Source organism: Hemicordylus capensis, chromosome 5 (genome assembly GCF_027244095.1).
Source record: "Hemicordylus capensis ecotype Gifberg chromosome 5, rHemCap1.1.pri, whole genome shotgun sequence".
NCBI lineage: Eukaryota > Metazoa > Chordata > Lepidosauria > Squamata > Cordylidae > Hemicordylus > Hemicordylus capensis.
This window is the reverse complement of record NC_069661.1, coordinates 254,794,020-254,821,835: the sequence shown is the minus strand read 5'-3', so window position 1 is coordinate 254,821,835 and position 27,816 is coordinate 254,794,020. Positions and strand designations below refer to the sequence as shown.

The following is a 27,816-nucleotide window of genomic DNA, read 5'->3' as shown; positions in this document are numbered from 1 at the left end:
AGAGATAATGACTGAAAAAGATTTCACCTAGAATGAATGAGGCAATGAGTGCATGAGCTATCTGCTGAGATAGATTGCTCTATGAATCAACCACACTTAATGGCTCCCATCAATTTGCTGCCGTTTGTGGGATGAGCAACAGAAATTTATTTTATTTTTTAACCAAATAGCACATTTTTATTTAAAAACTGCATCACGAGTTTTAAAAGGGAGCATTCTTCTGGCAGTAACTGAGCAAGAGTGACTGCAGTGGATGAGTCAATAATGCCACACTAGGTGCAAATCCCACACCTTCAAAAAGATCAGCACAATAGATGGAGCCCATTCACAAAGTGCCACATTCTCCACTTGGGCAGAGGCTAGAACAGCTCAGTGAATTCTTACTGCTGCTGCAGCACTACTGCTCCTCTGTTGGCTACTTTTTTCTCCCAGAATGCACTGGGGGATATGACGTCAAAAACTGGTGTCATTTGAGGTGCATCCTGAGTGTGCGGGTGGGGGGAGGACAGGTGAGATGGTGGCCCCCTTTGTGCACACAGGATGCCACCCCCCACCCCCCCGGAATGTGAATGGAAATGACACAATGTTAGGTCATTGCATCATTTTGTGGTGCTTTCCGGGAGGAAAAACTGGTAGCTGGCAGAAGCTGACTGCTGGAAAGAACAGCAGTGCTTAATGTGCTGCTACTGCAGCCACTACTGCCCGTAGAAGCATGGTATTTTCTGTCAAAAACACCACCAATTAACAGTAGTTTTGTGGGGTCCCCACAGTATTTGCTTTCTCCCTGAAGCCTCTCTGTGGTGATCCAAGATATGGCGAAACTAATTTCCTTTAATTAGAGACATAGGAAGCTGCCATATACTGCGTAAGACCATAGGTCCACCTAGCTCAGTATTGTCTTCACAGACTGGCAAGGGCTTCTCCAAGGTGGCAGGCAGGAATCTCTCTCAGCCCTGACTTGGAGATGCTGCCAGGGAAGGAACTTGGAACCTTCTGCTCTTCCCAGAGCGGCTCCATCCCTTGAGGAGGATATCTCCCAGTGCTCACACATCAAGTCTCCCATTCATATGCAACCAGGGCAGACCCTTCTTAGCTAAGGGGATAAGTCATGCTTGCTACCACCAGACCAGCTCTCCTCTAGTAGAAATGCATGAATCACTAGTAGAAATGCATGCATATTGTGGAGAGTTTCTTACAGATCTTGTAATGTTCTGAACTAGTTATACATGCATTAATGATTTACATATTTTGGACAAAGTTGTCCAAAAGCAAGAGAGCTGCGCCAGACTAATCCTGATGGCTTTAGGCTACCTCCATGTTCACAGACAGCATGCCTCCGAATGCCAGTTGCAGGGGAGCAATGGCAAGAGAGGGGCCTGGCCTGGCTTCAACTCCTAGATATGCATTTCCCAAGGCATCTGGTGGGCCACTGTGGGATCCTGGGTGCTGGACCAGATAGACCTTGGGCCTGATCCAGCCAGGCTCTTATGTTCTTGGACCATGACAAACAAGAGGGAAATACCCAGAGAGACAGAAGTCAGTGAAAAAAGAAAACCCCGAAAAATCAGAAAAGGGAAAGTTCAAAAGACCTATACAACTTGAAATGTGATGGGCCATTCTGAAGAGGAAACTAGTATTTATTTCTACAGACACACATTAGCAAAGCTCCCTGTGCAGCCTAGAACAAAAAATGGCAATAAAACCACCATGAGCTATTAAAAGAAACATAATGAAATACTACAGATTATAAAAAGCATTAAAATAACCCCAAGGCAAGATTAAAACAAACAGTCCTCCAGAATAAAACAACAGCTCAGTCAATAAATGCACTTGGTAACAGAATGGTTTCCAATTACACATTTGGATCTCCTCTTTCCTCTTGCTGCTGTTGCACTGTAGTTTAATGCTATGAGACTAATCCCATTCTTCTGCTAACTGGGCAAAGTGGCACCTATTTGTACAATTTGATGTGGTGGCTCTCTTATATTTAGCAGGGAGAGAGCCAATGTCTCTGTTCAACCCAGCACAGTGTCTTTCCCAGTGGCTGATTGAAGATGTCTCTCTTGTGCCTTTTTAAGTGTCCAGCTGGTATGAACCCCTGGTTCCCTGCAAGTGTGCACTCCCAATACAAGCTGCAACTTCCACTCAAATAGTGTCACCTGAACCCACTAATGTCTGGTTGGAAAAATAACATGACACAAAGGACAGAGTTCTTAACCTGGGGTACGTCCAGGTGGCCCATGGCAAATCTTTGCATTTAATTTGCTTCTTGGTGAGCTAGAATACAGTTCCTGGAATTAGCTATCCTGTTTACTTATTTTTTCCCTTTAATTCTTACTGGAGTCTTATGAAAATAGATACATGGGATGGGATGAGTTGGGGCCCATCACTAGTGGCCAGTGATTGCCACTCCAGGGGTAGTGGGGAGGGTGGAGGAATACATCTTTAAACTGCGGTGAACTTACCTTCCGTAACTGGATGCTATATGCTATGCTGGTGGCCAACCCAGCATCCTTCAGGAAGGGTGCCCTGTCCCTACCACTCAGTTGAGTGACAGGGGAAGGGTACTTTCCCCACAGGATGCTGGGTCATTAGACACCACAGCATATAGTCGCTTGGGTACCAGTGGCAGGTAAGTTCACTGTAGTTTAAAGTTGTATTTTCCCACCCTCACTGACCCCCCCCTCCGGGGAGGTGTTCACTGGCTGCTACTGGGGTCCATGGGTAATGTTTGAGAACTGGCGGGCAGGCGCAGGTGCAAAGAAGTGAAGAACCCCGGTCTGGGAAGAAATGTCCAGATGTTGCAGAGATCAGATCCTTCCCTTGTGCACCAGGGAAGCCTTACAGTGGATGAACAGCTGTTCACATGTATTTGCTGACATTTGCATTTCAAACCTTCCCAAAGCAAATACAAGTATGATATAAAAAGCATCTAAAGTGGTTATTTAAAACGCAATTATTGATCAAATGGTGGAAGCAGCTACTGCCAGGTGATAAATGAAGCAGAAACAGCCACTACAATATTGCTTGGCGGGGGTGGGAGGATATGGGGGGGGGGTCTGGGGTATGAGGAAGCAGGCGCTCTCTATCTGTACGCCTCACCTATCTCACAGGATCATTATGAAGGTAAATGAGTCAAGAACTGAATAATATTTTGCGCAGTGAAAGGCATTTAAAAAAATAGGAAAAAAATAATAATAACATGCAAGTGGCCAAGAGGAGACTAGAGTTTTCTCTAAGTGCCCTGTGGAAAGGGTTCCCAGCCTTGCGTCCCCAAGTATTGTTGGGGTACAATTCCCTTACATACACTCAAGAAAGAACGGATTTCTGAACTCACAGCAAATCCAGGCAGTCCAGGTTCTCCAAGCTCACCCTGCCAGAAAAGGAAAAATAAAGCAAATATACTCCCAAATGATAAGCACATTAGAAAAGACTGTCATGAACCAGCTCACCAAGCAAGTGTGATGAGAGTTGCTAAGCCATTTCTAAACTCACTGGACTCTAGATAGCATTGTTTGTATTGGGTGACATTATTTTATTTCACTCTGTGAATTGTTTTAAATTGTTCTTATCCTGTGAAAGAGTTTTAATTGTTTTTGTTTTTATATATTTTAATTTGGATTGTGTACACTGCCTAGAGATGTATCTATATCAGGTGGTATATAAATATGACACTGAATAAACAAACAAACAAATAAATAGTCACAGTCAGCAATAACCTGAACAGTTTATTCTTGAACATGGGTATTGATATGTGTGTACACGTGTGTGACCTAAACCAATCACAGAGCAGTTCTAGGGATTATTGACACTATTTCCAGCCAATGGGGAAGTCATCTTTGAAACTGGCCTTCCCCAGGGTGTAATTACTAATTGTATAAAGCACAGGAAAGGAGATAGCTTATATCTGGATGGTGGTACTTCACATCTACAGTATTTAAATGGACTCTTATTAGACTGGTCCATCTGCTGCTACAAGTATTTGGGGATCAAAGAGGTCACCCAGAAAATAGTAGTTAGATGACTCCCTTGAGTGAACATCTGCAATTCCCTGCAGCTGGAACAGGACTACTTCCTATGTTCTCCTGCCAATCTTGGGGTCAGTTTTAATTGAAAGATTATGTGAATATCAGGCTGCATTCCAAATGTGGAGGGGGGGAGGAACTCTACTAAGTTATTTGAAAAAACAGGGACTTTTGTGCATGTAGGGAGACCCTGACTCAGTTCCTGGCTTTGTTGTTCATTCCTAGCATTGCTCAATAGGACCATTGGGGGACATTAATCAATGCAAGACTCGGGCGCAGGGAATAGAATGTCTAGTCCAGCCCAAACCAGGCTGTGTATGAACCTCTGAGTCATTTTGTTTGTTTGTTTGTTTGTTTCTATACCACCCAAAACTTGCGTCGCTGGGTGGTTTACAATTAACATAATTTAAAACATTAAATCAATTAAACAATTACAATCATTTAACCATTAAAATCATGTAAGACCCAACATTAAAAATATTAATGTTTACAGACCTTTTGGCCTACAGGCCCCCTTGTACCAAACAGTCCCAGGACTCCTTTCGCCCCAGCTTCTCCTTTGACCCCCTGGAGGAGGAAAGAAGAAGGAGAAGAAGAAGGAGAAGGAGAAGGAGAAGGAGAAGGAGAAGGAGAAGGAGAAGGAGAAGAAGAAGAAGAAGAAGAAGAAGAAGAAGAAGAAGAAGAAGAAGAAGAAGAAGAAGGGAGAGAATTTGTAAACTGTATTGTAACACGAGCAAGAGAGGGTGAGCAGCATGTATCAGATAGAGCTGGGCCGAATTCTCCTGCATTTTAATTTCTGTGCCCAAATGTGTATGTCCAAGGAGGGAAAACCTTGCGTGGAACTGCCAGACAAATGGCACAACTCACAAAAGGGTTTCCTTGCTTTTCTTTGAAGTCAGACTAAACTGTGCGAAACCACACAACAGCTGGTTTTTAAGGCTCCATGAAACTGTGTAAGTTCAAGGGAAGCTCTGGAGTCCTGGGTGCCAAGGAATTTTCTCCGACCAAACCCTGATTTTCTCTGACCAAACTCGGGCGATCAAGCTCACCAGCCTGATGGAACAAGATCTTAAGATAGGGCTTCTCAAATCCGGGCCCTTAGATATTAGGAATTGCCAGGACCTCTCAAACGTAGGTCCCCACATATTGTTGGACTACATTCAACAATTCCCATCATTCTCAGTCACAATACCTGAAGGATGATGGGTGTTGTTGTCCAGCTCCCATCATTCTTCAGCCATTGCAGCTGAGGATGATGGGAATTATAGTCCAATGATCTCTGTGGATCCAGGTTTGAGAAGCCTGGGCAATTCTTTACCACCACCCAGTCCATGAGAGTAAAGACAAGGTAGGGAGAAGGGCTAGAATACAAACTATTTAGGCTGCAATGCCTTTTGGATAGGGACTTGCCCTTCCCCCCTCCTCCAGTCACTCTGTGAAGTGCCTTCTACATATTTGTTTAGTAGGAATAAGGAAAACAACCCATTGAGCAATCTGATGCGTTTTTCATAATATGGCTAAGTTGGAAGCTTGCTGAAGAGAACTTTCACTCAAAATTTGGTTGGGTTCGGGACAGGGCGAGCAAAAGGGAAGCCAAAACCGGCCCCTCAGAAACTGCAGAATTACCTCCCCTCATGTCATAATCTGCAAATGTGGCAGCAAAATGGGCAAGGGTGGCATTTTGGCTCCACCATATTACATAACAACATGGCAAAGAGCCATAACAACGTGTGGAGAGCAATGTATTCATGGGCAGCAGAAGGCCAAATGTCACAGTTCTTTACTCTCTGGCCAACTTCTTATTTTGAACTGCCCCTAAATTCAGACCCAGCTAGAGATGAGAAGGCCTGGGGGGAAATCGGGAGGGGAGGGGCGGGTGTGTGTGGAATCCAGTTTATTTCTTTGAGCTTGAAGAACAGACCTGCAAATGATGGGTACCTTTTCTCCTGCCGGTCCATCCTCCCCTTTCTCGCCCTTGTCTCCATCAAATCCTGAAGGGCCTCTTTCACCCTAAGGAGCGACATAGAAGAAGTCAACTCTTCAACAGAATTTTGTGTGTGTGTGAGAGAGAAAAAATTATCATTTTTATTGATGAAGGAAAAAAGTCAACTTCACTCCAGCCATGGCTTGAAGTAACTATGCTTCAGTTTTACACCCACACTGAGCAAACTATAGTGGAGGAGAGCTGGTCTTATGGTAGCAAGTATGGCTTGTCCCCTTAGCTAAGCAGGGTCCACCTTGGTTTCATATGAATGGGAGACTTGATGGGTGAGCACTGTCAGATATTCCCCTTAGGGGATGAAGCCACTCTGGGAAGAGCAGAAGGTTCCAAGTTCCCTCCCTGGCAGCATCTCCAAGATAAGGCTGAGAGAGATTCCTGCCTGCAAACTTGGAGAAGCCGCTGCTAGTCTGTGAAGACAATACTGAGATAGATAGACCAATGGTCTGACTCAGTATATGGCAGCTTCCTATGTTCCTAAGTTAGTTCCTCTCCAGCCTTTGGCCTTCCTAGTATCTCCCTGTACACACACTCCAGGGGCAAGGGGCTTAACTTAACAAGCTGGTGCTGGAGGACTTGTGCTTGACCCCTTTGCCATTGCCCTATGGAGTCCTACAGAGTTTGGTTTTGTCCCGCATGTTGTTTAATATCTACATTAACCACAGTGAGAGGTCATCCGGGGATTTGTGCTGGAGTGTCATCAGTATACAGTAGACACTCAGCTCTACATCTCTTTAGCATCTGATCCTAGGGAGGTGGCGGATGTCCTGAAATGGGGGCTGAAGACATTGATGGGCTGGATGTGGACTAGTAAACTGAGACTGAATCCAGACAAGATGGAGGTGCTACTGGTAAGTAGGAGAGTTTATTTATTGTTATATATTGTTAAATTTATACCCCGTCTTTCATTAAGAAAATCCCAAGGCTGCTCACAATAAAATTTAAAAACAAGATTATAAAATAGACACATTAAAATATTGAGCTAAAAAATATAAAAACAAATCTGATTTAAAAAAAATTAAATTAAAACGCAAGCATAAAAACAGTACAAAATGCTTGCATTTTGACCTCCTGCCAGTGCAGGTCAGAGTGTGCCACTTGCTACTCTTCCCTACATCCACAACAGCAATGCAAAACATGCTGCTCTCCACACTTCCCTCCAAGCTGGTAATTACCTTTAAAGCTCTAAATGGCTCAGGACTGGGTTAGCAGTGGAGACAATCATATAAAAGCCTGGGTAAAAAGCCATGGTTTGACATGCTTTCTAAAAACTGTGATGGAGAATAATAAGCGGATACCCACTGGGAGAGCATTCCAGAATCTGGGGGCAGCAACAGAGAAGGCCCTGTCCCAAGTGCATGACAGCCTAGCCTCCCTAATTGCCAGCACCCGGAGCAGAGCCCCCTCAGATGACCTCGTCAGTCAGGATGGGAGGATTCAACCTGCTTTGGATGGGGTTGCACTCCCCTTGAAAGAGCAGGTGAAGCATTTGAGGGTACAGTTGGACCCAGCTCTACTTCTGAGTACCCAGGTGGAGGTGGTGGCCAGGGGTGCCTTTGCACAGCCCCGCTTGGTGTGCCAGCTGTGTCCTTTTCTTAAGAAGGCAGATCTGGCCATGGTTACCCATGCCTTAATCACGTCATGGCTGGATTACTACAACACACTCTAGGTGAGGCTGCCCTTGAATATTCAGAAACTTCAGCTGGTGAGAAAGGCAGCAGCTAGGGTTTTTCCAGAGTTGCTCACTGGGAGCATATTGAGCCACTTTGAAAGAGCTGTATTGACTGCCAGTTTGCTTCCAGATTTAATTCAAAGTACTGGTTGTTACCTTTAAAGCCCTTAATGGTTTGGGGCCTGGATACCTGAAAAACCATCTGCTCCTGAATGGGTCCACCCACCCAACAAGGTCATCAGAGGGGGCTTTACTCTGTGTGCCAGCCAACACTGAGGGAAGCTTGATTAAGAACATAAGAACAAAAGAACAGCCCTTCTGGATCAGGCACGAGGCCCATCTAGTCTAGCATCCTGTTTCACACAGTGGCCCACCAGATGCCTCTGGGGAGCCCACAGGCAAGAGATATGTGCATGCCCTCTCTCCTGCTGTTTCTCCCCTCCAACTGGTATTGAGAGGAGGAGGCGTGCCTCCATACACCCCCTTATGCCATCCCAGCTCGTTTTTTTCTTCTCACTTGAGTTGTAAAGCTTTCTTGTTTGGGAGCTTAAATATAAGAGGTTTTTTTCCACAAGACTATAAGCCAGGAGTTTTCAACCTTTGGTCCCCAGATAGTGATGGATTACAACTCCCATCATCCCCAGCCATAGTGGTACCCTTGTGACTGGGTATTACAGGAGGCGGTCCAGCAAGGTGGTCCAGCAAGATCTGGGGACCCCAGGTAGAGAGGCCCTTCTATAAACCTACTCTAGATTCTTTCTCCAAGAATGCTTCTTTCCCCCTCTTAGACCAGAAATAATGAGCGGATTGTGTGGGCAGGGCAGGGAGGGCGTTATCAAGTTGCAAGGGAGCCCAGAGAGGATCTGGGTGAGGCCTGAGGGCCAGGGCTGCCAATGATTCACCAGCAATTGTCATGCACGCTGGACAGGGCCTTCTCTATTATTGCCCCCCAGGCTTTGAAATGCTCTCCCAGTGGGTGCTTATTACCTGACTTCCTTGGCTGCCTTTAAAAACTGACTAAATACTCTTTTGTTCATTCAGGCCTTTGCCTCTTAGGGGTTACTCTTGCAGCTCTGGTTGTTGCTTTGTCTATGTTTTTATGGTTTGTATTATGCCAGAAACTATACCAGCAAATCTGGAGAACGACATAGTGGCCAAGAGATTGGAAGAGGCCAGTCTACATACCCACACCAAAGAAAGGAGACTTAACAGACTGTGCAAACCATTGCACAATATCCTTAATTTCACATGCTAGCAAAATAATGCTCAGAATCATCCAACACAGATGAGAGCCCTATGTGGAAAGGAAAATGCCAGATGTTCAAGCTGGTTTCAGAAAAGGCCGAGGAACAAGCGACATCATTGCTGATGCATGCTGGATAATTGAGAAAGCCAAAGAATACCAGAAAGAAGTCAATATGTGCTTTATTAACTACAGAAAAGCCTTTGATTGTGTCGACCATGTCAAGTTGTGGAATGTCCTTAGGAAAATGGGTGTCCCAGAATATCTCATTGTTCTCATGAGAAACCTATACACAGGACAGGAAGCCACAGTCCAGACAGAACATGTTGACACAGACTGGTTCCAGATTGGCAAAGGAGTAAAACAAGGCTGTATACTTTCTCTTTATGTATTCAACTGATATGCTGAACATATACTGAGAGAAGCTGGATTGGAAGAAGATGAGCATGGTTTTAAAGTTGGAGGAAGAAATATCATTAACCTGCGCTACGCTGATGACACCAATCTGATAGCTGAGTGTGGATGATCTGCAAGCTCTAGTAATGTAGACATGTAAAGTAAAGTCTAGTAAAGTCAAGGAGCACAGTGAAAAAATGCGACTACAACTAAATGTAAAGAAGACTAAACTGATGACAATGGGTACAGCAGCAACCAGCCTCAGAATGGATAATGAAGACATTGAAGTGGTGGATAGCTTCTGCCTTTTAGGATCGACCATCAATAGTAAAGGATCCAGCAGTCAAGAAATACACCACAGACCAGCACTTGGTAGGGTTCATTGAAGGAAAGGATACTTAGATGCCTACAAAGATTATACCTACAAAGATTAGAATTGTCTGGACAATGGTTTCCCCTGTAACACTCTATGGATGCAAAAGCTGGACTTTGAAGAAGCAAGATAGGAAAAACATTGGCGCTATTGAACACTGGTGCTTGAAAAGACTTTTGAGGATACCATGGACAGCCAGGAAAACAAACCAATGGACCATAGAACAAATCAATCCAGAATTTTCACTCAAGGCACAAATGGTCAGGCTCAAACTATCATATTTTGGACACATTATGCGAAGACCCAACTCCCTTGAGAAGTCCATAATGCTGGGGAAAGTTTATTTATTATTTGTTTATTTTATTTAACACATTTGTATACCACCCAAAATGCAAGTTGTTGGCTAATACAAAAGTTGAAGGAAAGAGAAGAGGATGACCAGCAGCAAGGTGGATGGACTTGATTATGATAGTAATGAATGCACCACAGAGATACCTTAAAGGCCAAGTTGAAGACAGATCATCCTGGAGAGAATCTATTATGTGGTCATTAAGAGTCGACACAGACTTGACGGCACTTAATCAATCAATCAATTGTTGGTTTTAATGCTATTTTAATGGGACTTTTATTGTTGTATTTTAACTTTTGTAACCCACCTAGGGATACATTTTTTAAAAGGTGGTATAGAAATCAAACTATAAATAATCAATCAATCAATCAATCAATCAGCTACTGGAATATATAAAGAGAGAGAACAAAACCCGCCAAACTCTGTCAGCTATAGATAAGGCCAGGCTCCAAGTAAAAACCAAGATAAACATCACCACTTACAGGATGTCCTTTATTGCCTTTATAACCTTGAGGTCCAAATATTGTCATGGGGTCCCCCTGCAATACAAGCACAAGACAGCAAGGTCCTTATATGATGAGTTGACCATGAATCCATGCTGATATTGAAATTCGATTCAAATAATGGCAGAACCAAATGGCATAAATGTACTGATACTTTTTAATATTTACTAGCAAAATGTCCATCATTATAACACAGCTGTGGCAGAAGAAACATGTCATGTACGCCTGGTATAAGTACCCCACTTTCAATAGCAATCTGTGAATGGTTTCCTATTGCACTTGGAGGAAGGCACTAAAAACCACACCCACCTATCTGGATAGCTCCACCCTTCATCTGCATAGTACTTTTTCTCAACCATTCTCTGAAGCAAGTCATTTCTAATCTCTCTTTAAAAAGTGAATACTGAAGCCAAGAATGACTTCCTCAAGACCAAATGGCGAGACCTTGACAACAGCAGCACTTGAACACAGACCGCCCCTTGCCCTAGGCCTTAGTAAAACACTCTGTCCATACTAATTCTGTTAATTTTCACTCCATGTCTACAATTTCTCTATACAAGGAAGGGATGTAGTGAATGACCACGGATCTTCACTTCAATTTAGTTTCTAGTTCTTGTGGTTAAGCTTGGAAACACGTATCCAGATGACAGATCTGCATTATTGCTAGGTGTCATTTGCAGAGGTCTGGAGATACACCATTTTTGTCCTGCACAACTTTCTGACCCATCTCATGGCCACTACATTCCCTCAGAATCTAGTGGCCATTAAGCCATAATTTTTATTCTCTCTATTCTTCAGTCCGGATCGCATTCCTAGAAACAAAAGAAGCAACCAGTGAAAACCTAAATTTTAGAAAGAGAATATGTTATACAAAACTGTCTGCTTTCTAGTAAGTCAAGTCATTGATCCATCTAGGCCAGGATTGTCTCCTGGGAATAGGACTCTAGGCCACTTGGTCGAGCATCTGTTTTGCATGCAGAAGGTACCAGGTTCAATCCCTGGCAGCATCTTCATGCAGGGCTTGGAAAGACTCCTGTCTGAAACTCTGGATTGCTGATAGTCAGTGAAGCTCATCTCACGATCCGTGAGAAGAACTTCTGTCAGGTCTGCGGGGAAAGCGGGCTTAGACTTCTTTCCCCACAGACAATCCAAGGGCAGCCCTGGGGCGGCTGGATTGGCCGCCCACACGACTGCTGGCTCCGTCACAGAGCCAGCAGGGGCTGCAGGGATCCGGGGCTGCGTGGCCCCTGGAAGTCCCAAGATGCCCCAAACAAGTGCGCGGGGCATCCTGGAGAGATCCCAGAGCCCGGGAGGCTGTTTTCAGCCTCCTGGCGAGGGTCTCCTTGTCTGTTGCCGCCATGTGGAGCCGCGCCACGGCAACACACGGTCAACCAGACGGGGTTAGCAGAGCGCTAGCTCCACTCACCTCATTTAAGGGGAGGGGTACTCTTGGTGGTTTGCTGTCAGGAGCCACGCGGCCCCCATGGCAGCAGACAACCCTTAGCCCGGTTTCTCCTGGCTGTGAGAATAGCTTCAGTGTAGACACTGCAGGGTTAGAAGGACCAAGAGTCTGGCTCGATACAAGGCTGCTTCATATTTGTACTTAGACTGGTGCTCCAGGGTCTTGCACATTTGTCTGCTTGCTGGTTTATTTGGAGGTGCCAGGGTTTGACCTTCTGCATGCAGAGCCTATCGTCTGCCGCTGAACCATGGCATCCTCAAATCACTTCAGCCCAGGTGAGCTCATTCAAGGACCAGGGCTGGCTCAAGCCCCAGCACTGCTTGAAGATACGTCGTGCTATATCTGCTGGCCACACCCCCTTGCACAAGTGCTTTTGTGGCAGGAGGTGTGGCCAGCTTTGGCCCACTCGGCACCTGCCTGCCCACCCGCATTTCCTGGCTAGCAATTGCTTTGCTAGCCAGCTGGACCGCTTCCTGGAGAGAAAGGGAACAAAGTGATCACTGGCCCGGAAATGTGGGTGGATGGGCACACCCTGCCCCAATGCCAGCCACGCCTCCTGTGGGTAGGGGGTGGGGCAGGGCAGGATGGCCACATTTGGCATTCCTAGAGATGTGAAGACATGGGGGAGAAATGGGGGGGGCTGGAAAAAGGGGAGAAAACCTATGCTCAGTTCCCCCCAGGCATTCACATCTCTAGCCATGCCGCGGCTGTCCCCTCTCCTTGCCTCAGGTCAAGGACTCTCTTAAAGGGGCAGGAGTTGCTTTGGGCTGACATCATCCAACAGGAAGCATGGGCGGCTGACGGCCCCTGCCCAGTGAGAGGCATTCTAAAAGGCTACAATTGTTAAAGAAGAAATCTGTGGGAAAGGTTAGGAAATACTGCAGTAGAACATCCTCGACTTAATTATCTCCCTCTTGCTGTTTAATCCGGCTCCTTGCTCCTGATATTTTATTCAGACTTCCTTTGGAGAGGGCATTACAAGTTCTTTTCGGATGGGAAGAGGCTGTTCCTCCAGCAAGAGAGATTCAGGATTCATTTGTCGCTAGATGTGCAGGCTCTCTTTGGATGCCCTCTCTGCGGAGACAAATTGGCCATCATCTTTTAATAGAGCATGACTCAAGCGCCAGGGCGGCCACGTCTTGTTCCCCCAAACTTTCATTTCCGTCAAGCTGTTTCAGGCGGGAGGCGAGCTAGACAGAACTTTGATTCTGAATGAAGCCAAGCAATGGGGTATTTCGCTGTCTTCTTACTGGGGTAAATTTAACAGCATTTCACGCTGCAAACCCCACACTTGAAAAACAACACGGCAATGAGCCAAGGATGAATGCTGCTAGCAGCTCAGCGCCTTATTGAGGACTGTGGTTGTGCTTGCAGAAGTATGCGCCTGCCACGTTCTTCATCTTATTTCTTATTTATACAGCACCAGCAATGTGGGTGGCACTTTACAAAGTACAAGAGGACAGGCAGCCTTGCACTCGAAAATGTGATAGAGGAGAGACAACAGAGGGAGGAAGAGGAAATGGAGACAGGAATAAATAGGCAAAGGGTGTATATTTGTTTCAGTTACGCATGGGCCGGGGTCACACAACCACAAGGGCCCTGATTAAAAAGTTAATCAGGATTAGTGAGCCCTCTGGAGATGACAGTGAGAACCGAAAATTTCAGGGCAATCCTGGTGAAACTGCTCCAGTTAGCCAGCATTTAACCAAAAAAGAAAATCAGAATTGAATCCTAGCTATCTTTCCTGGCTAAAGGCTAGTTAACCGGAGTGGTTTGACCAGGTTTGAGGTTTGGAGTGGTTTGAGCCCTGAAATTCTTGGTTCTCACAATCAGCTCCATAGGGCTCACTAATCACTAATTCTTGTACGAACTAAGCCATACTTAGGCCTGGTTATAATAGGATATTGGGTAAGGCTGGAGAATGGACCAAAAGCTCTCCAAGGAGTGTACAGTTACGTTTAGAGGAACAAGTCAGGGGCAAAATTGATCTCCTTTTTTGCCACCCCTTCACCTTTCAGAGCTGCCTGTTTCACTGCATCATGCGGTGTCATTCTAAGGGACATTCCAGGAATAAAAATACAACCCCTGGTTTAATCCCTTATCTCCCAAATATGCCCCACTAAACAAAAACTGCCCAAATCCACCCCCACCGCCATTCTGACTCTTGTGCCCAAGCTATTATTGAAAAGGTGAGTTTTGAGGATAGCGGGATTTGAAGGAAGTAAGAGAGTTGCACCATGTAGGTCTTTTGGGAGAGACCTGCAGGAATAAGGGGCAGCAAGGGAGATGTTCCTTCATTGTGCTTCAGTGCACATCCAACTTGCCCAATCGGCACTATGCTGCAAGGCCAACAGCGTGGATCAAGGTTGGGGATTTTCCGGGACTCCAAAGCCAGCAAGATGACCCCTGCCCCCCAAATGCTCTCCTCCTCTTTGCACAGAACTATCAGAGGCAGAATGAGAGAATTCTTACTTTGCATCAGGGGCGGAGCCACCACTGGGCAAACGGGTTCAAAGAACCTGGGCCGCCACCAATCAGGGGCTGCGCCTCGCATCAGACATCAGATGTCTGAAATCAGATGTGAGGGGTGTTATTTTGCTCCCATTTGGTCTGCACTGCATTGGCAGCTTCAAAGGCAGGGAGAGCTGCTCCTGGCCTTGCTGCCAATGCAGTGGGGCCAATTTCCCAACGGAGCCATGCAGCCCCTGATTTTAAAGGCCGGGAGAGTCACTCTGGCCTGTGCTGCCCAACACAGCGCAGGCCTATCTCCCTCCCAAACAGGGCTGCAGGGCCCCCTTTGGGAGGGAGACGATGCCCCCACATCTGACGTCAGACACGGGGGTGTGGCTAGCCAGCTCCCTGCGTCTGATGTCAGACACGGGGGATGGGGCCAGGTGGCTGCTGCAGTAGCCGAACACGGGCCGCCATGAGCCTCGCTCCCTACCTGCTTTGCATGACACATCCTGCCCAGGTTAAGGGGAGGGGGCAGTGGTGGTGCCTTATAGGCATCTCCCCTAAGCTGCCTAGCACTGCCTTGCTGTGCCATACGTCCTCTTCCCTTCTGTATGCACTGTAGATGATGTCAGATATGGTGATGGCAGAGGTGAAATAAAAAACTGCTAACAGCCTCATTCTGCCTATCTTTCCATTTCCCCATTTTCATCCAGGTGATATCATTGCTAGCTAATATAACTCTGGTTTTCAAGAAGGGATCCAGGGGGATCCAGGAAATTACAGCTGGTTATCTTAACATCTGTGCTGGGCAAATTGTTGGAAAACATACTTAAGGACAAAATCATTAAAAAAAAAAAAAAAAGAGCAGGCCTTGCTGAAGGAGAACCAGCATGGCTTCTGCAAAGGCAAGTCTTGCCTCATTAACGTTTTGGAGTTCATTGAGAGTGTCAACAGAGGTAATCCAGTTGACATAGTATATTTGGGCTTTCAAAAAGCTTTTGACAAAGTTCCCCACCAAAGGCTCTTGAGTAAACTTAGCTATAAACTTGCATAAACTTAGTCATGGGATAAAGGGACAGGTTCATGTATGGATTGCTAACTGGTTGAAGGACAGGAAACAGGGTGGGAATAAATGGACAGTTTTCACAATGGAGGGAAGTAAGAAGTGGGGTCCCCCAAGGATCTGTACTGGGACCAGTGCTCTTTAACTTGTTCATAAAGCAGCGAAGTACCCAAATTTTCAGATGACACTAAACTATTTAGGGTAGTGAAATCCGAAACAGATTGTGAGGAGCTCCAAAAGGATCTCTTCAAACTGGGGGAATAGCAAATGCGGTTCAGTGTTGGCAAGTGTAAAGGCACAAGTTGCCCAGAGATGCAAGTTTTGGGCAGTTTAGAAATACTTTAAATTAAATAAAAAATAAAAAATAAAGTGAATCATAGTGGGGCAAAAAACCCCAACTTCACATATATACTGATGGGATCTGAGCTATCAGAGACTGACCAGAGGGATCTTGGGCTCATGGCAGACAGCTAGTTGAACTGTCGACTCAATAAGCAACAGCACCAAAAAAGGACAATTCCATGCTAGGGATCATCAGGAAGGGGATTGAAAATAAAAATGCTAGTATTAAAATGCCCTTATACAAATCTATGGTGCAACCACATTTGGAGTACTGTGTTCAGTTCTGGTCACCGTATCTTAAGAAGGATATTGTAGAACTGAAAAAGGTGCAGAAGAGGGCAACCAAAAAGATCAGGGGCCTGGAGCACCTTCCTTATGAGGCTAGGCCACAGCATCTGGATTCTGGGGCTCTTTAATCTGGAAAAGAGGTAACTACAGGGAGACATGATCAAGGTGTATAAAATTATGCAATGAGTGGAGAGAATGGACAGAGATAAATTTTTCACCCTCTCTCACAACACTAGAACCAGGGGTCATCCGGTGAAACTGAAGGATGACCCTTCAGTTTCAAATTTTGGACTGAGAAGAGGAAGTACTTTTTCACACAGCACATAATTAATCTATGGAATTCTTTGCCATGAGATGTGGTGATGTCCACCAGCTTGGATGGCTTTAAAAGGGGCTTAGACAAATTCATGGAGGACAGGTCTATCAATGGCTACTACTCCGGTGGCTATAGGCTACTTCCAGCCTCAGAGGCAAGATGCTGCTAAATACCAGTTGCAGGGGAGCAACAGCAGGAGAGAAGGTCTGCCCTCACCTCTTGCCTGTGGGCTTCTCGGAGGCATCTGGTGGGCCACTGTGTGAAACAGGATGCTGGACAAGAAAGGCCTTGGGCCTGATCCAGCAGATCTGTTCTTATGTCCTTATGCTTAGGCAAGAATACAGAAGAAATGGCCAATACTGGAGAGATTCTTCCTTTAAAAAACCCCAAATCAACTTAATCTGTTTTCCCACCCACTGGGACAGCCATCTGCATATCCCTTACCCTTTCTCCTTTGGGCCCAGGGGAGCCAACATCACCCTAAAAAAAAATTGAAAAGAAAAAGCATGAGTTATTAAGATGGTCACCTCACTACCTCACATGCTCTGTTCATACACAGAAGGCCCATTCCCATGTTATGTTCAGCACTCATATGCATGTACCATGTATACAGGTACAGATCTGTACACAGGTACAGTCATTCACACGCTATGCTGAACGCAGGTACAGAATTTATTTATTTAAAATATTTATACCCCGCCCCTCCAGGCAGCTCACTACATTCATAAAATAATTACAATGTAAAATCAGACTAATAAAATTAACCAAATTAAGCTAAACAAGTTAAAAATCCAAGCTAAAACCACAATCAGAATTACAGATTTTAAAATTTCAAACTAAAAGTTATTTAAAAAACCTAAAAACTAAGAATTGTAAAAACTAAATAACCTACCAGATATAAGCAATAGGTGAAACATTAAAAAGTCTCTTTAAAAAGATGTTTTGTTGTTTTTTAAAAACACTGAGGGATGGAGCATGGTGAAGCTCTCCAGGGAGGATGTTCCAGAGCTGAGGGAACACAACCGAAAAGGCCCTGTCTCTAGTCCTTCATATAGGTGAATGCGGTCCGACAGGTACCCCGGCCCCAAGCCGTGTAGAGCTTTAAAGGTCGAAACCAGCACCTTGAATCTAGCCTGGAAGCGGTCCAGTAACCAATGAAGCTGCCGCAGGATGGGTGTGACACTCATGAAGCGACTTGCGCCCACGAGCATCCTTGCAGCAGCATTCTGGACCAGATGAAACTTCTGAGTCATCTTCAAGGGCAGCCCCACATACAGCACATTGCAGCAATCCAATCCCTGCAACATACATAAAAGGGCTTCAGCTGTCTCCAGTCCAACCATAGTTCCTGTCCTGCTCTAGGTACCAAAATGTTGGCTGCAAGTAATAGCAGCTAAATTTTGAAAATCAGATTTTGAATCTCAGTTTTAGGGATTTAAAAAATTATAACGTTATGCCAGTCCAGTTAAAACTTACCATTGTAAATCTCATCCTGCAAAAGCTACTCATTCCCTACCAGCTGAGACATCTCTAACCTGATTCAGACATTATGCTGCATGAGTGTACATATGTCTGTACACTCGTACATGTATTTGCATGAATGACTGTACCTGGGTTCATTTTAAAAGTGAACTTGGACACAAGTGCTTCAAATGCATGGTGCAGAGAGGAAGTGGACTTCTATGAACCTGCCAGGGCCCTCTGCTCATCATGGCCCTGCCACTAACAGAGATCCAGCTGGGGGGCTCGTGAACTCTCTTCCAGGAGGGCGGCGGGTGGCTTCTTTAAGATAAACAGAGCCAGCGCTCCGTGCCGCCCAGCAGCCCCCACGGCGGGGAATCGCCTCTGCCACTCACCTGGCCGCTGGCTGGGTTTACCTTAAAGACCCCCCCCCCGAGGAGAGTTCACGAGCCGCCCCTGGATCCGGCTGGCGGGGACTAGAGACAGAGCCTTTTTCGTGGTGGCTCCTCGGCTTTGGAACACCCTCCCTGAAGAGCTTCACCATGCTCCCTCCCTCAGTGTTTTTAAAAGACAATTATAAACACATCTTTTTAAAGAGGCTTTTTAATGCTCCATCTTTGGTTATATCTGGTAGGTTCTTTAGTTCTTAGTTTTTATAGTTCTCAAAGCTTAGCTTTTAAAATAACTTTTAATTTGAAGCTTAATTAATTCTGATTGTGGTTTTAGCCTGACTTTTAATTTGTTTACTCTGGTTAATTTTTTAACTTTTATTTTACATGGTATCTGTCTAATTGTTGTGAGCCGCCGCAAGCAGTAGTGTACTGGAGGGGAGGGGTATAAATATTTTAAATAAATAATACATAAAAATCAGATGTGCTTAAATCAGGGGCGCTCAGTCTTGGGTCCCCAGTTGTTGTTGGACTACAACTCCCATCCTCTACAAAGGCCATTGTGGCTGGGGATGATGAGATTTGGAGTCCAACGACACCTGGGGACCCAAGGTTGAGAACCCGTTTAAATAATCCCCATACAGACATGCCCAAGAGAAAGACAATACCATGGGATAAAGGGGATCAAGTTGTATTACTTTCCTGCTATCAACATCTCAGGGAGTCTTTTTTTTTTTTTTGCAGGGGGGAAAAGGGTTCATCTATCAAAGATGCTCAACAGTAAGATCCCACCTTTTGCTACTTACCCTTTCACCTTTCAGCCCTGTAAGGCCATTTTGTCCCTGAAAACACATGAGTGAGAAAAACTGAGGATGCCAAAAGCAAGGGTTGCATAAAATGATCACTCTGGGATATAGCTCTAGGGGAGGAGAGCGGGTCTTGTGGTAGCAAGCATGAATGGTCCCCTTTGCTAAGCAGGGTCCACCCTAATTTGCATTTTAATATGAGACTACACATGTGAGCACTGTAAGATGTCCTTAGGGGACGGGGCTGAATTGTGAAGAGGATCTGCATGTTTGCATGCAGAAGGTTCCAGGTTCCCTCCCTGGCATCTCCAAGATAGGGCTGAGAGAGATTCCTGCCTACAACCCTGGAGAAGCCGCTGCCAGTCTGTGAAGACAATACTGAGCTAGATAGACCAAGGGTCTGACTCAGTATATGGCAGCTTCCTGTGTTCCTAAGTACACAGCAGCCATGGTTACAAAGATTTATTTCTCTCATGTAACTTGGCTAACCTGGCAAAGAGGCACCTTTTAACGTGGTGATTCTCTTTATTTAGCAGGGGGAGAGTAACTGGCCCTCTCCACCCCCAGCACAGTACTTCCAGTGACTGTTGCTGGTGTCTATCTTATGTTTCTTTTTAGATTGTGAGCCCTTTGCGGACAGGGGACCATCTTATTCATTCATTGAGTCATTGGGGCAATTCTCACAACCAACAAAAACCGGGCTAGGAGAGCCTAGCCTGATTTTTGTTGGTTGTAAGAACCACCGGGCTCGCAGCTGAGCCTGGTGGTTCTTGAGCGGGTAACCCGCTGGAGAACCCCTGCTAAAAAGCAGGTTTGCAGAGCGAGCGCTCCATCAAACCTGCTTTTTAGGCTTGTGAGTAGCCGCGGTGTGGCTTTGCACTGTGCCTACTCATGAGTAGATCCCCGGCCGGGAGGCGAAAAGCCGCCTCCCGGCTCGGCGGTCTCCCCAGTATGCCCTGCGCACCTGCGCAGGGCATACTGGGGCTTGCAGGGGCTGCACAGCCCCCCGCTCCCCCCAACGGACATCATGTGGGCGCCCGATCCGGCCGCCCAGGGCTTAGCCCGCTCTTCCCGCTCACCAGGTAAGACCGGGTCTCGCTGATCGTGAGACCCGGTCCATTCATTCATTTCTAATTTTTCTATCTAGACCACTTTGGAAACTTAGTTGAGAAGCAGAATATAAGTAGTGGTGGTAGTAGTAGGAGTAGTAGTAGTAGTAGTAGTATAAAAGGCAGTGTAGTGAATATCTGCAAGATCTGCGCACTTGGGAAAGCTCGACAAATGACACAGATGTTACCCCAACAAGGGCCACAGCTCAACCGAGTCCTTATATTCCAAAGCAGGCTAAATTATTGAAAGAACTTTGCTCCTAAATTTAAATTATTAGGAATTTTAAAAACTCAGCGCTCTGGAGTTGACAGACACATTCGCACTGCCTGTTGTGCCTGGGGCAATTGCATCGGGTGGACTCCTGCCCCCACTGCCTGACATTCAGGCAATGGAGAGAAGTAAGAAGTGGAGTCCCCCAGGAATCTGTACTGGGACCGGTGCTTTTTAATTTATTCATAAATGATCTAGATGTACGGGTAAGCAGCGAGGTGGCCAAAGTTGCAGATGATACCAAACATTTGGGTAGTGAAATCCCAAACAGATTGTGAGGAGCTCCAAAAGGATTTCTCCAAACTGGGGGAATGGGCAACAAAATGGCAAAAGTGGTTCAATGTTGGCAATTGTAAAGTGATGGAAGTTGGAGTAAACCCCAACTTCACATATACACTGATAGGATCTGAGCCATAGGAATCTTGGGCTTGTGGTGGACAGCTAGTTGAAGTGTTGATTTAATGTGTGGCAGTTGCAAAAAAAGGCCAATTCCATGCTTGGAATCTTTAGGAAGCAGTTTGAAAATAAAACTGCTAATTTTATAACGTCCTTATACAAATCTACAGTGCGGCCACATTTGGAGTACTGCATACAGTTCTGGTCACTGTATCTTAAGAAGGAATGTGGAACTGGAAAAGGTGCAGAAGAGGGCAATCAAAATGATCAGAGCACCTACCTTATGAGGCAAGGCTACAACACCTGGGGCTTTTAGTTTAGAAAAAGAAGACAACTGAGGAGAGGCATAATAGAGGTCTATAAAATCATGCATGGTTGATAGAAATTCTTCTCCCTCTTGCATAACTCTAGAACCTGGGGTCATCCCTTGAAACTGATTGCCAAGAAATTTAGGACCAACAAAAGGAATCTCTTTTTCACACAACACATAATCAACCTATGGAATTCTCTGCCACAAGATGTGGCAGCAATGTGGTCACAGCAGTCTGAATGGCTTTAAGAGGGGACTAGATAAATTCATGGAGGGCAGGTCTTTCAATGGCTACTAGTCTGAGGGTTATAGGCCACCACCAGCCTCAGAGGCAAAATGCCTCTAAATACCAGTTGCAGGGGAGTAACAGTAGGAGAGAGTGCATTCCCTCATCTGGTGGGCCACTGTGTGAAACAGGACGCTGGACTAGATAGGCCTTGGGCCTGATCCAGCAGGGCTTTTCTTATGTTCTTATGAACCATTCACCAAGGTGCCACTGAATAACTCATCATACCTTTTGCCTCTTCAAATGGACATTGATTGGGAAACTAATAGCTTTAGTGGTTGGTGGGTTGATGCAGGAACTTGTTCAAACTCCATAACGACTCAAATAGTTCAGTGCACCAGTCCTGAGTTTGGAATATGCCAACATGGCCTTTGTCCTGTCCCACCTTGTGGAAAAGAGCCTCTGAGGTCTGGAAGGCATGGAGGCGAGGCAAGCTGGATTGCAGCACCATGGACAGCAGTCAGAGGTAAACCAAGCTTTTTGATACCTCTAAGCTCAGGATATCTTTCCAGGAGCCTCCTCACACAGGGGCTTTACCTGGAATCTCCTCCTGAAGGGAGGGTGTTTGTTCTCACTGAAGCTAGATTCCCACCAAGGTCAGTTCGATGTCTTTGGAAGCACACCACACACAAATCGGGCTTTCTCTTCCGGATTTCATTTCATCCCGATTTATGTACAAGTTTTTTGCAATCCATCCCAGACGACTTAAATGGACCTTCCAGTTAAATGAACGTGTTACTAACCACGTAAAGACTGAGGCTTGCATGCAATATCGTGCTAAAATGATAGATGCTGCAGATAGCCATATTTTAATGGAAAATTATAACAGTTTAATATGCTCTTTCTACCCAATTTTAACTGTTAACAATTTTTAAAATACTAAGCCCCGTGCTGGATTTTCCCAGCCATGGTTCCATTATGAATGCCGTGCAGCAAAAACGGATCTTATTAACTCTTACAATCTCTATCGATCTAACTCTAACCAGGTCACTTCCCAAGATTTGATTGGAAAAAAAAAGATTTTATAACATTTTACTTGCCAAAAAAAAAAAAAGGGGGGGGGGGAGGCTAAAAGGTCATATTGGCAGCGTCTTATCTTTGCAGCACAGGCTAAAAATGTGTCTTTGTTCTGGTCTTTGGTATCATCTTCTCCTAAATTTAGACCTTCCCCACCATCTTTTTATATACCTGTTAGAGAATGGACTGAATATTTCCATGCTCTATGTGCTAGAGAGGGAACAACTACAACATTCTTACGAATAGAACAGGAACTGGACCCTAACTTATTACTTGAGTGGACTCCAGTATCATGCACAGAGATTGCCTCAATAGTGAACCAGTTTAAAACTGGTAAGGCCCCCGGCTCAGACAATTTGCCGGTGGAGGCCATCAAGAATAACATGGATTGGTGGCTGCTGGTATTAGCCTCTTTGTTTACAGCTATTGACCAGACGACCTCGCCCCCTAGTCAATGGGGATTGGCGATTGTAATTCCTATATACAAGAGAGGCCAAAGACATTTACCATCTAATTATTGCCCTATTAGCCTTCTTAATACTATTGGCAAAATGTATGCACTTCACCTACTCAACAAATTTCAGGATTGGATGGACAAAGAGCAGGTGCTGGCTGATGAGCAGGCAGGCTTTAGGGCCAATCATTCTACTATTGAGCATGCTTTAGTCTTACAACATCTAGCGGAGAAATATTCTAATTTATCCCGTTCCACATTTTTTGCTGCCTTTGTGAATTTTAAATCGGCATTTGATTCCATATCCAGAGACAAATTATGGGAAAGGTTGTTTAACTCCACTATTGATCGACGTTTGCTACTTCTAATTTATAAACTTCATAAGAATTCACGTCTGAAGGTCCGATGCAGTTCAGCTGGAATCCTCACTAAGGAAATCCCTACCTTTCGAGGAGTGAGGCAAGGTTGTATACTTGCTCCAGCTCTTTTCAATTATTATATTAACCCCATTGTGGATATTATTAATAATCCATCTTTTCATCCACCTAAATTGGCCAATAGACAGGTTAATATTCTGCTCTATGCAGATGATGCAGTGATTTTATCTCAGACTCCTGTTGGTCTTCGTAGAGCGCTTTGCACTTTGGCTACTTTTTGCCATGAATATGCTCTGGAAATCAATTATAACACGACCAAAATTCTGGCCTTGGCTAAACACCCGAAGACCTTGAACTGGTCTTTGGCTGGACATAAATTAGAACAGGTTAAGACCTTTATCTAGGGGTTGTTTTCCAGGCCTCTACGAAACGCCAAGCACATCTGCAATATGTTACTCAAAATGCACGTAAATCGGCATTGGCCATCCAATCATATTTCCATCAAGATGGGGCTCAATTTGTACCAGCCGCCCTTAAGCTATTTCTAGCTAAAGCCTGCTCTCAGCTGCTCTATGGGTCGCAGTTGGGCCCGTATACTAACTCTACTCTACTCTACTCTAGAGGTAGTTCAGACAAAGTTTTTGAGATCTATTTTACAGATCCCTAGATGTGTTCCCAATGTAATATTGAGGGTTGACACTGGTATGCCTAAGATGGAAGCCCGGATGTGGTTTTCCATTTTGAGCTTCTGGTTAAGATTGTCTTTCTTCTCTACAGGCCTTGCTCACCTAATTTTTATTGATAAATTTAACTCTAGTTGGAAGTGGTCAATATCTCACCAAATAAGTTTATATGGCTTTAGTCCGGATGGTTTATTAGAAATGGGTTTTTCTCATGCAAGACTGATACTAAAGCAGCGTATCTATGACATGGAAATGCAGACTGATCAATCTTTAATCTCTAAAGAAGTTTTCCTGGGACTACAAATGTATAATACTAAACCTGCGAATTACTTGGACAAGATTACCATTACTAAGTACCGCAGGATGTTCACACTGGCCAGATTTAATGTGTTACCTTCAGCTGAACTAGAAGGTAAATTCAGAGGGATACCAAAAGAGCAGAGACTATGCCCTTGTGGCTCTGGAGAACAGGAGTCTATCTTTCATATTTTACTCCGCTGTTTCTTCTATAGGGACTTTCGATCTCGTTATATTTCCTCATTACTGGCTGACTTCCCAGGACATACAGATTTATTCTACGTCAACTATCTGCTCTCAGATCAGAAAGAGGAAGTAACAATTAAAGTTGCCAAGTTCTGTGAGGCAGCTAAGAATGCTAGACAACAGATGGTAAACCAGATTATTCAAACTGGAAACTGCTGATTAGGATGAGTTTATGTCTCTGTTTATATCATGTATATATTATTATTATATCATGTGTATTGTTATGTATGCTTTAAATTTTGGTCTATGACTGTAAATAAACATGACTGACTGTGCAAGTTTTTAAAATCTCGTTTTACCCTGGAGTTTTTGGAGATAAATCGAAGCAGGTGCTGACGCAATTCTTCACATTAACATGATAAGAGCAAGTCACCCCTATGAAATGCAAGTACTGTAGAAAGCTGCCCAGAGGCAAAGAGTGGGTTTCTCTCTTTTCTGCTCTTTGAAAGTTTTTGGAGGGAGTGGATCCAGGAAGGAGAGAGAATTTGCAGTCTGCAGAGGGCTTTCCTTGCAGAAAAGGAGCATTTCCTTGCTATCCTAGCATCTGCTCAGTGAGAGTGCAAGCTATAAGAGGGAGGAAGGCTTCCTTCAGAAAATGCAAGTCCTGTCCCAATGAAGAGAACAGAAAAAGGAACATCAACTCTGCCCACAGGAGAGGAGCGGGACCGCCGGCAGCCCATGTGTGGCCATGGCAGCTGCCCTGCTGACCCTGCCCCCTGTGTCTGATGTCAGATGCGGGGGAGGCATAGTCTGGCTCCCGAATGGAGCCTTGAGACAGGGAACGGAGCCTTAGCAGGGAACAGCCGCTCCCGGTTGGTGCTGCGAATGCAGTGCCAGCCTTAGTTTAGCTCCCAAAGGGGCCACACGGCCCCTGCTTGGAAGCTAAACTAGCACCCCCGCGTCTGATGTCAGACGCGGGGGGCATGTTGGGGCCACGAAACGCTGCCCCTGATTGGACGCAGCCCGGGTTCTTTGAACCTGTTGGCCCAATGGTGGCTCCACCTCTGTCTGCCCAAGAAATGCCAGGAGACAACAAGGGATGCAGTTTGAGGCGCATACAGCTGGAAGGGGGCTGCCAAAGCAGAGGTGATGCTGCAGGAAGGCTGACACATGCTGGGGACTTGTATGTGTGTGTGTGTTGGGGTCATGGGGGGCAGAATAGAAAGTCAAGGCTGATGGCTAATTAAGCAGGTGTGTGTGTTTGTTGACTTCAACAGAGTCAGATCACAGAGGGTGTTTTACTTACAGTACTAAACCCTCGTGGGGGGAAAGGGAGGTGTGGCCATTGGCCACAAGCAAAACATAGAAGCGAGCTGTATGTGAACCTACACAAAAGAAAACTCAGAGCAGAGAGGGGAGGGGCAGCTTCCCTAATACTGTGAGTCTAATTCAAAGTGCGTTCACTGGCCAGAGCTTTCCCACACATAGCTTCCAGCTCTCGGGGTAAATGTTGAGCAGAGCCACTTTGAATTACACTCGCGGCATGAGGGAAGCAGCCCCTCCCCTTTGCTCTCAGGTTCTCTTTTTGTGCAGGTTCACATTGCATGCCTCCGTGTTTTCCTTCTAGCCAATGGAAGGAGGGAGGGAGAGTGAGTGTGAGTTTGGGAGCTCCATGGGGAGACAGACAACGTTGCCTTCAAAACCTCATGTCCTAGACTGGGAGCATTAGTATACACTAACAGATTTCTTCCCTTTCCCCCAACACATGTGTGGTGTGCTTTACCTCAGTTTGTTGGTAAAATCTTTTTTTAACCAGCGAAAACCTTAAGCAAGCAAACTAATATTGTTCAAAAATGTCAACTTCAGCATTCACAGAGGTTTTGTAACTAGAACTTTCAAAGTGATTGCTTCCTCCAAACTGGTCCCCCCCTTCACATCTAGGCACGAAAGTTCTATTTGCATTGCTAAAGAGTGCTTTCCTCTTGTCATGTTAATGATTATGTAAATACTCTAGCTAGTGCCTCTCCCTGGTATTTGCTGCAGTGTTTTAAGAAAAACCTGCCTAAAACCAGGATTTAAAAAACCTAGAAATACATCGAGACAAGCTAGAATTCAGAAGACAAAGCCTAAATTGTATGTGGGGTGCTTCCAAAGATCTTGAATGGACTTCGGGGTAAGTCTGGCCAGTGTTGTAATGCACACACTCTTTTCCAAAGGAGCTCCACGGTAACAGCCCTGTGTGGAAACACTCCCGGATAGTATCAGATCACGTTCTAATCATGCCACTTCAAGGGGCTCATGTTTTGGGGATCTGGGGAGGTTGTTTGGGGAGCTCTCTCAGGGCACCTCTCTCAGGGTCTGGCCCAGTGTTGGGAGTCCAGGACTGGGCTCTGGTCCTCCTTCTGTCCTGCATGAGGTGCAGACCAGGGCAAGGAATCAAAAGACAGTAAGATAGCAAGGCAGGTCCGGACTTGTCTGGTCCTGTTGGTCTAGGTGAGGTGAGGTCAGGTTCAGCAAGGATCAAGAACTGATGTCAGGACTGCTGAGATCAGGAATTGGTGCGCTCCCAGGCAGGGCTGAGCATCCATTCCAGAGAACAAGATGTTGCTTCAGCAACAGCTCACAGTACTGAGGCCTTATATAGTGCAGACCTAGGACTCCTGTTTCAGGCTCCTCCCCTCTCTTCCAGGGACTGCAGAGGCTTAAAGGGGCCGGGACCTATTCTGCAGAGATAGGCTCCTAATGCGGGGGGTGACTCCATTGCAGAGGGATGAGACTCCCTTGTCTTCAGATCTGGAGGATAAGGGCAAAGATGTTTCTTCAGGATGTGGCTGTGGTGGTGGCTTCAAGAGATCCATGGCCATGAGGTCCATGGCTCTCTCTGCTCCATCCTCTAAACCTTTCTTGCCCATCCCTGGCAATGGTGCCTGCAACGCTGGGTTCATGACACCCCACTCCCGGTCAGACTCAGAGGATCATTCCCCAGGAAGTCATTACATCCTTCCCCTCACAGAGGCAGGGAGTTCCCTGGGAGCAACAAGATTTCTGGGGCAGGTTCACTTCTCTAAACTGAGGTCATGATCAGAGGGGTCTGCTGGAAAGGCTTATCTATCTATCTATCTATCTATCTATCTATCTATCTATCTACCTAACATATTTGTATACCGTGCAAAACGCAAGTCTCTGGGCGGTTTACAACAAAATAATAAAAACAACAAATAAAAAGGTCAAAACGTTACAACAATTTAAAATTTAAAAGGTTAAAACTATTAAACTTAGTCATGACAGC

The 27,816-nt window shown here is 45.4% G+C and overlaps 1 protein-coding gene across 1 annotated transcript in view; it reads right to left on the bottom strand.

The window, feature by feature from the left end:
• Positions 1–27,816, bottom strand: part of LOC128325827 (collagen alpha-1(VII) chain-like) — a 154,446-nt gene that overhangs the window by 40,588 nt on the left and 86,042 nt on the right. The window contains exons 32-37 of the mRNA XM_053251666.1: positions 19,142–19,177; positions 16,930–16,965; positions 10,540–10,596; positions 5,964–6,035; positions 4,521–4,592; positions 3,338–3,373 (exon numbers count right to left, since the gene is read on the bottom strand). Of these exons, the coding sequence (XP_053107641.1) occupies positions 3,338–3,373; positions 4,521–4,592; positions 5,964–6,035; positions 10,540–10,596; positions 16,930–16,965; positions 19,142–19,177 (309 nt within the window). The remainder of the gene's footprint in view (positions 1–3,337; positions 3,374–4,520; positions 4,593–5,963; positions 6,036–10,539; positions 10,597–16,929; positions 16,966–19,141; positions 19,178–27,816) is intronic.